Source organism: Coregonus lavaretus (assembly GCF_964263955.1).
Source record: "Coregonus lavaretus genome assembly, chromosome: 40".
Classification (NCBI taxonomy): Eukaryota; Metazoa; Chordata; class Actinopteri; order Salmoniformes; family Salmonidae; genus Coregonus; species Coregonus lavaretus.
In genome coordinates this window covers 12,063,057-12,073,582 of record NC_140027.1, presented here as the reverse complement: position 1 = coordinate 12,073,582, position 10,526 = coordinate 12,063,057, and the positions used below count along the sequence as shown (strand labels likewise).

The 10,526-nt window shown below is 44.4% G+C and overlaps 1 protein-coding gene across 1 annotated transcript; it reads left to right on the top strand.

The window, feature by feature from the left end:
- The first annotated feature begins 620 nt into the window (after positions 1-620).
- Positions 621-8,733, top strand: LOC311113701 (cysteine-rich protein 2-binding protein-like). Its single transcript, XM_084157002.1, has 11 exons — positions 621-707; positions 1,670-1,955; positions 2,323-2,444; positions 2,924-3,045; positions 3,293-3,474; positions 3,876-4,301; positions 4,691-5,298; positions 5,582-5,715; positions 6,204-6,379; positions 7,103-7,293; positions 8,147-8,733. Exons 2-11 carry the CDS (start codon positions 1,697-1,699, stop codon positions 8,318-8,320), a joined length of 2,394 nt encoding a protein of 797 aa, XP_084013128.1. The 5' UTR covers positions 621-707; positions 1,670-1,696; the 3' UTR covers positions 8,321-8,733.
- Positions 8,734-10,526: the final 1,793 nt, after the last annotated feature.

Genomic DNA, 10,526 nt, shown 5'->3' with positions numbered 1-10,526 from the left:
GTGTCAAACAGCACAATTATCAAATATGGACAATTTGCATCAAATATTTACAACTACAAAGATTACAGTTAAATTACATTTACATTTTAGTCATTTAGCAGATTTACAGGAGCAATTAGGGTTAAGTGCCTTGCTCAAGGGCACATCGGCAGATTTTTCACCTAGTCGGCTCGGGGATTAGAACCAGCGACCTTTCGGTTACTGGCACAACGCTCTTAACCACTAAGCTACCTGCCACCCCATGGTCGAGAGCATTTTCCTTTAATAAAATATTTTGGATATGCATCAGTGTCCAGTGTGGATCACATCTAAACACTTATATTGAAGACTTTAAACACATTTTGTATGTTATTTCACATGATTTAATTCGTGTTTTATGTCCAGAATATTTGCATATTATTATTATTATTATTATTATTATTTTGATAATTGTTTAGAAAGTCGATTAAATCGATTTGTACGACTGTCTCCAGAGTCGGTACTCTACTCTACAGCCTAAACTCATCGACCTCACACATTTCTGAGATGTCCTGTGCTGTGCTGACGTTATCCAACTCTAGTTTAGCAATTCCCTGTGTCTCCAAACTACATGCAATACTAGATAGCTAGCTATGTCTACAATCTCTAAAGTTGTTCTAGGCGTTTCTGTGATACTTACAGTGAGCACCATTGCAGGAGTGCATCTCAAGCAAAACTGGGACCAAGAGGTAAACAATTAGATAGCTAGTCTGCGGACCAACTCAATTACTGTACACTCCAATTCCTAGATAACGTTAGCTAGCCATATGTCATAGTATGGTGTCATAGTATGGTGCAAGGTTTCCCATGCAAAAGTCCGTTGTAATTTAGCTAGCTAGCTACATTGAGAAAGTTGTAAGCAGAAACATTACCTTTAGCCTAGCTAACTTTAGCTAACTAGAGTTAGCATCTGCATGCTTTTCTGCTAGCAGACAGCTAACGGTAGCTAGCTAGCAACAACACCTCTAGCCATAATTTTAGACAGAGCAGCTCTTACAGTGGCCTTTTTGTTTGTCCATCAGAGACTTCATGAGGGAGTACTTAGAGACATTGAACGTTTGGAGAGGAAGAGCGAGAACCTGCGAGTGCTCGAACAACAAAGAAGTCTGACCAAGGAGCTCAAGGCAGAGCGCGACAGGAGAGAATCGGGGCGACAGGGCTCCGACCAACCCCAGGCATAACAACAACTACTTTGACAGCCTTCACAAATCTTATGTAGTGCAGCTATGGCTAATGTTCGTGTTGAAATATTGATAAAGCAATGTAGTACACCGTAGTTTGCTTTCGAACTGGGCTGGGCTGTCTTTATGCAAATTTACACCCTTGCCTTTTACAATAGACGTCTTTGTAGATTCTCTGGCCAATTATTTATCAATTACGGGTTTGGAGGAAAAGTAAACTAGCTGACACTGCAGAAGCCATTGCCACCCTTCTGGATAGCTATTGATTGTCACTGGTTTTGAAAAACATGTAGGCCTATGTGTGGCATGCAGTTAGTTCCCTAAAGGTAGGCTATACATAGTGTGTAGTTAGGTAGTAGGTAACGTCATGATTTCTCTGACAGAATAAGGAATCCCTGAATCATACTGCTTTCATTTTAAAATGTCCTTACACAATTGTGACTGGTAAAACTAAACCTCTCTCTGCACAGCAGTAGACTGCCTCACTCCACCTGGTGATGATGGAAAGCGGTGGTGAGCAGAGGGGCCAAGTGGAAGATGAGGCCATGTGCACCTCGGCCTCGGAGGGGCTGGAGGAGGGTGAGGTGGAGGGCGAGACGCTGCTCATCGTGGAGTCGGAAGACCAGGCCTCGGTGGACCTCTCGCACGACCAGAGCGGTGACTCGCTCAACAGCGACCTGGGGGAGGACGCCGAGGGTGGCTGGAACGAGGACATGGCCTTCTACTGCGACAAGTGCCACAAGTGGATCCCCACCGGTGAGAAGCCGGCCAGGCAGCCCCTGGGGGCGCACCGACAGCAGAGAGGGAGAGCAACCTCTCCCTGCGACGGGGCATCGTTCTTTCTCAATATCACTTAACACTTGCAAATTTGCCAGTACGATTTGGACAAAGTATGTTTTGCGCAGTTATTTCCTCAGTGATTTCAGTGGGGTTGGCCTTATCTGTCCATCCATAGATATTAAAAAGTGCTGCTGCTTTTCTCTATACATTCGCACAAGTCAATATTTGGATGTCATGTCGTGTCCTGTTGCACCGTACATGCTTTTCAAATAAAGAATGAGAATGAAATGAACAGAATGCCTTGTCTCTTAGCAGTCTTTTTATTCTCCTCCCCACCATTCAGCACAGCTGCATGGAGAGCAACCCAGCTACCTGAAAGGAGATAACTTCTTCAAGTTCACCTGCTATGACTGTACAGAAGATGGCAAGGAGACCTTTGAGAGGATGAGACTCACCTGGCAACAGGTACATGTGCCACAATGAAGCACTTTGGCGGTTTACAATAAAGAACTGATTTGCAGTGCAGTTTACATAAGCTAAGAACATGAACAGGTTTAAGAGGAACACCATTAAAAAAACGGGGCTTTACGTGAAAAGTAAATATAATTTAATTGTTCCATTGCATCTATTGGCTAAATATATGGGGCAAGATCCTTATCTACAGTATGGACAAGTATAAAATTGCAAAGTACTATATATTGTATATTGCTGTATTTTTTACATTTACATTTTAGTCATTTAGCAGACGCTCTTATCCAGAGCGACATACAGTTAGTGAGTGCATACATTATTTTCATACTGGCCCCCGTGGGAAGACAGTAGACTTTATTGCTTTGATTATATTTGTTCTTGGCAACAGCCCTCTGAAATGAGTACTGAAAGAATGTCATATTTTATTTTCCTGGTTTTCATTGCAGTTCGGTGTGTTTTCTGTTTTATTTCAGGTAGTTATGTTGGCCATGTACAACCTTTCGTTGGAGGGCACGGGGCGCCAAGGCTACTTCAGATGGAAGGAGGACATCTGTGCCTTCATTGGGAGACACTGGACCTTCCTACTGGGCACCAGGTTAGAAAGAAAACAACATTCATTTGGTTGTCAGTTGGTAAGGTTTTGATAACAATTTGCAATCAACCCTAAAAATATAAACAGAAAACCTGATAATCGTTCAGTCACTTATCAGAATATCAAGAGCGGACAGATTTGGAACTTGACCCAACCTTTGTGGAAAGAAGAGCTATGTTTTAATTTTTCTTTACAAGTCTAGTATTTTGTAAATGGATAAGAGTTTTTGACGCCTCACCTTCACCTGCAGAAAGAAGACTTCCACGTGGTGGAGCACGGTGGCGGGCTGTTTGTCGGTGGGGAGCCCCACATTCTTCCGCTCAGGGGCCCAGGAGTTTGGCGAGCCGGGCTGGTGGAAGCTGGTGCAGAACCGTCCACCCACCCTGCGCCCAGATGGGGACAAGTCCTCTGTGGCCTCCCTAAAGTCGAAAGGTGAACTGCGGAACACTCATAACTAACCTTACGTTTTTACATTTCAGACACAACCAAAGGATTATTTTGTGAAATTGAAATTATAACAATGTCAGTGTTAAATAGACTTATTTAGGAAAAGTCAAGGAAGGAGGGGGACCTTGACTTTAAAAATGACAGGAATATTACAAATTAAAATTTGTGCTTGGTAGAGGTAGTTAACCCTAAGCAGTTTGCAGAATTGTGCAAAGTCTGTTGTGCAAATCAATTACATGTTTTTGAGGGATAACCAGCTACTGTTGAAGTGGAGTCCAAAATAAATTCACCCTTCCAGGCGACTGTAAATGCATGTGTTTTTGATTGAGCATTTAGAGCCCTTTTTGTTTAACCATTTGCTTAGCTGGTGTTTGTTACTTTCTCAGCCGCCTCCAAGCCAACCCTGGACCCCATCATCACGGTGGAAGGCTTACGGAAGCGCGCAGGCCGGAATCCGGTGGAGAGCGCCATGCAGCTGAAAGAAAAGCGCTCACGCACCCACGAGGCCAAGGACATCCGGCGGGCGCAGAAGGAGGCGGCGGGGTACATGGATCGCAGCGCCTCCTCCACACCCGTGAAGTTCAGCGGCCGTGGCGGCGGGCGGCGACCCGACTTGGTCCTGGAGAAAGGCGAAGTGGTGGACTTCTCCTCAATGAGCTCCTCGGACCGAACGCCACTCACCAGCCCCTCGCCGTCGCCCTCTCCGGACTTCTCTGCGCCCGGCACCCCTGCCTCCCACTCGGCCACGCCCAGCCTGCTGTCGGAGGCTGACCTCATCCCTGACGTCATGCCACCGATGGCGCTCTTTCACGGTAAGAAGTCGGGGTCCCCTTGATCTCTGAGTTTTTTGTCTAGATAGAAAATTCAAAATAGTCATTGTTTTAGTGGTAAGCAGTCCAAATTTGGCCCACAGGGGCAAGATGAGAAATGGTGTCTGATAGCATTTAATGCCACAATGTAAGATTTGTGGGTGGGCCCACCAACAAAAAAAATTCAACAATGGAGCAATATCTCAAGGTGCATTCCATGCCAATATCAATTGATTTCTATGATATACAGTATCAGTCTGTAGTGCTATAGGAATTAATGACTTTCCATGAGAGTAACATATCATATTCCTCAAAAACCAAGTGGTATATAATTAGTTGAAATGATCAGTGAATGGCTGGAAACCGTTAATATTTCTGATTTGGAACTCCAGATGATGAGGAGCTGGACGGCGAAGGCGTCATCGATCCCGGCATCGAGTACATCCCCTCACCCAGCATGTCCCTGGGCACTGGCGCCCTTGTCGTTCGCAAGAAGATGCAGCCAGGGGCGGCAGGGGCGCACATCAAGCAGGAAGCAGAGAGTGACGATGAGGAGGGCTGCGGCCAGGACGATGAAGACGACGAGAGGCGGGGGCGCGGCGAAGGTCAATCCAACGTGGCCAGGGGGGCGCGGGGTGGCGGGGAGAGGAGGAGGGGGGCCCTAACAGAGAAGGGGGAGGGTTTGTCCCCCTCAGAGCCCCGGTTTGCCCCCCTCAGCCTGTATGAGGAGCGCGTGCTGCTGCGGCGCCTGGAGGCCTGTCCGCAGGCGCTGGCGGTGACTGCGCAGGCCAAGCGGCTGCACAGGAAGCTACTGGTGAGGCAGGCCAAGCGCCAGAGAGGGCTCCCCCTGCTGGACATCGACCAGGCGGTCAGCGCCACCCTAAGTCTGGTGGGAGGGGTGTACGGGGCTCAGGAGGGGGGACAGGGCCGCTACGGGGGCTCCGGCGTGGGGAAGTACCACACCACCAGCCACGACCTCCGAATCCTCGACCGCTTCCAGGTACGCCTTCACTACCACGAGCACAGATGTCAAATTCGTGCACAGATCACACACACAAATGTATGCACTCTCTGTACTGTTGATCGCTTTGGATAAAAAGTCTGCTATGTGGCATTTATTATTATTATGATTATGATTAAATTCCGATTTGTTATGAGCGGTCACGAACTAGAAGAACGAGAACGAGAGGAATGGTTGGAATATTTCCAAACACATTCCATCACATGCGTGATACATCTTTTGCTTCGATCACACGTCTATGGAATGCTTTTGATCCCTTTAGACGACGGTGTCCAGCAGAAGAGGGTACCACCAGCCCACAGTGTCCTTCTGGCACCGGCTCATGGGCTCCGACGCCAGCGTAGACCAGGGCATCAAGAGCCCGTACACCTCCCGCACCCTCAAACCCTTCATAAGGTATGCCACACGCTGTTACCTCCACATGCAGCCTTACACCCCTAATATGGGAAGAGACATTTGTGACCACCTGACCTATGACATTAACCTGTAATTAAACCCTGATACTCAAGATGAGGTAAAACAATCACAGCATGGAAGGAGTCAATATTATTTTGGCTCTATTCATTCCGTTTTTATCTGTAACGTGCAGTATGTAGCCCTCCTGAACGTACCCAATATTTTTGTTACATTCAGATTGAAATACATTGTGAAGAATAGTCATTCCTCTCTGACACATAAATTAAAGAATAATGTTGGCTCTATTCATGGCATTTCTTTTCTATCCAATCTCCTGGGTCGTATTCACTAGACACCAAATCAAAACAAATGGACTGAAACGGAGAGGGACTACATGAACTTCTTCAATAAGAAACTTGTTTTTGTTACGAAATGTTTTCCATTGCAAAACGTTTTGCTACGGTGTGCACTAATGAATCCATCACCAGGAGGGACTATGAGAACAAGCCTATGAAGCTGAAGCTGTTGGCGGAGATCCGTGCCTACCCCCACAGGAAGGAGCCCCGCTGGGTCCCCGAGCCAGAGGCCCCCATTGACTACTGTTACGTCCGGCCCAACCACATCCCCTCTGTTAACTCCATGTGCCACGACATCTTCTGGCCAGGTAGGAGACTGAACAGGGCCATACTATCAAGTTTGGATTTTTATTTTTATTTTACTAGATAATTTGTACACGTCAGACAGGGAACTGAAAAGGGACATTTAATTCAAAAATGTAATAATAATAATAATATGCCATTTAGCAGACGCTTTTATCCAAAGTGACTTACAGTCATGCGTGCATACATTTTTACGTATGGGTGATCCCGGGGATCGAACCCACTACCCTGGCGTTACAAGCGCCATGCTCTACCAATTGAGCTACAGAGGACCACAAGTCTGTCAGATGTTTCCAGACCTCAAAAGTAGACTAGTGTCGTTCCAGGCTATCTGTAGACACGTTCCAGGTCATCTGTGGTGTAGATCAAGCTATATGCCTCAATTCCAAATGAATGGAAAAGATGAGCACCATCTAATTTCCTGATTTTAGTCCATGCTTTTCTCTTCCATTCATTTGGGGTTGAGGCATATTGCTGCATTTACACAACCCATGTTGTGGGACATGGAGTCATCTTGACATTAGAATACTTATAAAACATCTGACAAACGTTGATTTAAAGTGTAATGTCCCTTTTAAATATGTACCTGTTAATGCAGATGGAAACATTGTCCTTGTAAAATAAATCACATGGAAGCATACAACAGTCTGCATATTTATTCTACTTTTTAAATATTTCCCTCAAAGTTTTAGATTGACGGCTGATTTTCTCTCTGGCTCCCTTATCAGGCGTGGATCTCTCCGAGTGTCTCCAGTACCCAGACTTCAGCGTAGTGGTCCTTTATAAGAAGGTGGTGATCGGCTTTGGGTTCATGGTGCCGGACGTGAAGTACAACGAGGCCTACATCTCCTTCCTGCTGGTGCATCCCGAGTGGAGGAGGGCTGGGATCGCTACATTCATGATCTACCATCTCATTCAGGTATGGTAACAAAATCATAAGAATGACTATTAAAAACAACAATACTAGAGTTGCAAGCAGCAATTAAAGGGGCACTATACTAGTGTCTACATAAAGTGGTGAAGTGCAGCTTTAATAGAGTCTCTAAGCCACATTGTATAGAGCTCTTTTCATGACAGACTGACCAGGTCAAAGCTACGATCCCTTAAGGGTGTTACCTGTTAAATCCACTTAAATCAGTGTAAATGAAGGGGAGGAGACAGGTTAAAGAAGTGTTTTTAAGCCTTGAGACAATTGAGACATTGATTGTGTATGTGTGCCATTCAGAGGGTTGAATGGGCAAGACAAAAAATGTAAGTGCCTTTGAACGGGGTATGGTAGTAGGTGCCAGGCGCACCGGTTTCAGTGTATCAAGAACTGCAACGCTGCTGGGTTTTTCACGCTCAACAGTTTCCCCGTGTGTATCAAGGATGGTCCACCACCCAAAGGACATTCAGCCAACTTGAGACAACATTGAAGCTTTGGAGTCAATATGGGCATCCATGTGGAACGCTTTCGACACCTTGAAGAGTCCATGCCCAGACGAATTGAGGCTGTTCTGAGGGCAAAAGGGGGTGCAATTCAATATTAGGAATGTGTTTTGTACACTCAGTGTAAAGTCGCTGGACTGGCGGTTAGTGGTTTTTAGACCAGGGACTAACTTGACCCTACGGCTACATTATAATTAGTCAAGTCAGCTCGAGACTGCGAGAAATAACTATAAATAAATAACCATGAAATGCACTTAAATATGGATCGATCTACAACAGCACAGGTTAAGTGGTCGAAAAAAGGGAAGATGTCTTTTCAGGCAAGGTTCTCTTTTCCCCCACAGACCTGCATGGGAAAAGACGTCACTCTACACGTCTCGGCCAGTAACCCCGCCATGCTCCTATACCAGAAGTTTGGCTTTAAGACGGAGGAGTACATCTTGGACTTTTACGACAAATACTACCCGCTGGACTGCAAGGAGTGCCGACACGCATTTTCCCTGCGGCTACGGCGGTGAGACAGGAAACGGGACAGGCCAGTATCCAGGCCATAGAAATATAATTACTAGAATGGACATTCCCATGTAGGTTAACGTTCCATTGGTGAACTGGTAGCCATATTGAGTGTACTAGTCAAATTGTCATTGTCTGCGGAGCTTTGTCTGTTGTAGTATTTATATTTTTATAAAGGCAGCCAGTCAGAAGGAGGAAAGAAAACATCTGGAAGTGCCTGTGCTATTCAGTGTAACCATTGTATGTTACACTGTTTCTTTGTGGTCATTATACTTGTGAGAAACTATGGTGAGGTGTTTTTTTGTTGATCCACAGAAGAGCCTGAAGGATGGTATTTTATTGTAATTTTGTACACTCACATTTTTGAACAATTCTGCAGCCCAAGTGGTAATTCTCATATAAAGACAAAATCGCTCACATTCTGAATTCTGTCTTTATTTGCTTGCTGGAATAAGATAATGTAGATTTTTTTTGCTGTTTTGGCTCTACTCCAGCACTGAGGTTAAAGTGCAGATTGTCAGCTTTAATTTGAGGATTTTTTCATCCATGTCGGGTGAACCGTTTAGAAATTACAGTACTTTTATTTAGTACATAGTCCCCCCCATTTTTATGGAACCAAAAGTATTTGGACAAATTTACTTATGTGTATTAAAGTAGTCAAAAGTTTAGTATTTGTTCCCATATTCCTAGCACGCAATGACTTCAAGCTTGTAACTCTACAGAATTGTTGGATGCATTTGCAGTTTGTTTTAGTTGCGTTTCAGATTATTTTGTGCCCAATATTAATGAATGGTAAATAATGTTCACTTTTATTGTAAATAAGAATAGAATGTTTCTAAACACTTCTACAGTAATGTGGATGCTACCAGGATTACGGATAGTCCTGAAAGTTAGAGGCATAAATATCATACCCCCGAAAAAATGCTAACCTCACCTGTTATTGTAATGGTGAGATGTTAGCATGTCTTGGGGGGTATGATCTTTGTGCCTCTAACTTTCTCACTCATCATTATTCACAATTATCCATAATCATGGTAGCATCCACATTAATGTCGAAGTGATCAGAAATGTTTTATATTCTTATTTACAATAAAAGTGACTCCAAAATGAAACAGTACATTACTTACCATTCATTTCAATTTGGCACAACATCATCTGAAACACAACCAAAACAAACTGCAAATGCATCCAACAAGTTTGTAGAGTCACAATCTGTATGGAGTTGCGTGCTAGGAATATGGGACCAAATACTACACTTCTTACTACTTTAATTAATACACATACAGTGCCTTCAGAAAGTATTCACACCCCTTGACTTTTTCCACATTGTGTTGTTACAGCCTGAATTTAAAATGTATTAAATTGAGATTGTTTGTTACTGGCCTACACACAATACTCGATAATGTCAGCGGAATTAATTAGTTCAAAATGAAAAGCTGAAATGTCTTAAGTCAATAAGTAGTCAACCCCTTTGTACAGTGCCTTTGGAAAGTATTCCGACCCCTTGACGTTTTCCACTTTGTTACGTTACAGCCTTATTCTAAAATTGATTAAATTAATGTCTTTCCTCATCAATCTACACCCAATACCCTATAATGACAAAGCGAAAACAGGTTTTTTAGAAATTTTAGCAAATGTATTTATTACAAATAAAAAAACTGAAATACCTTATTTACATAAGTATTCAGACCTTTTGCTATGAGACTCGAAATTGAGCTCAGGTGCATCCTGTTTCCATTGATCAGTTTGGAACCACCAAGATTCTTCCTAGAGCTGGCCGCCCGGCCAAACTGAGCAATCGGGGGAGAAGGGCCTTGGTCAGGGAGGTGACCAAGAACCCGATGGTCACTGATATAGCTCTGGTGATAGGAGAACCTTCCAGAAGGACAACCATCTCTGCAGCACTCCACCAATCAGGCCTTTATGATAGAGTGGCCAGACGGAAGCCACTCAGTAAAAGGCACATGACAGCCCGCTTGGAGTTTGCCAAAAGGCACATAAAGACTCAGACTATGAGAAACAAGATTCTCTGGTCTGATGAAACCAAGATTGAACTCTTTGGCCTGAATGCCAAGTGTCACGTCTGGAGGAAACCGGGCACCATCCCTAATTTGAAGCACGGTGGTGGCAGCATCATGCTGTGGGGATGTTTTTTAGAGACAGGGACTGGGAGACTAGTCAGGATTGAGGGAAAGATGAATGGAGCAAAGT

Bases quoted from the DNA above. Each gene is read 5' to 3' on its own strand.
- LOC311113701 (XM_084157002.1), top strand. From the start codon at position 1,697: ATGATGGAAAGCGGTGGTGAGCAGAGGGGCCAAGTGGAAGATGAGGCC. The intron at 3,046-3,292 runs GTTAGAAAGAAA...CTTCACCTGCAG, and splicing joins ACCTTCCTACTGGGCACCAG to AAAGAAGACTTCCACGTGGT. The intron at 5,716-6,203 runs GTATGCCACACG...ATCCATCACCAG, and splicing joins ACCCTCAAACCCTTCATAAG to GAGGGACTATGAGAACAAGC.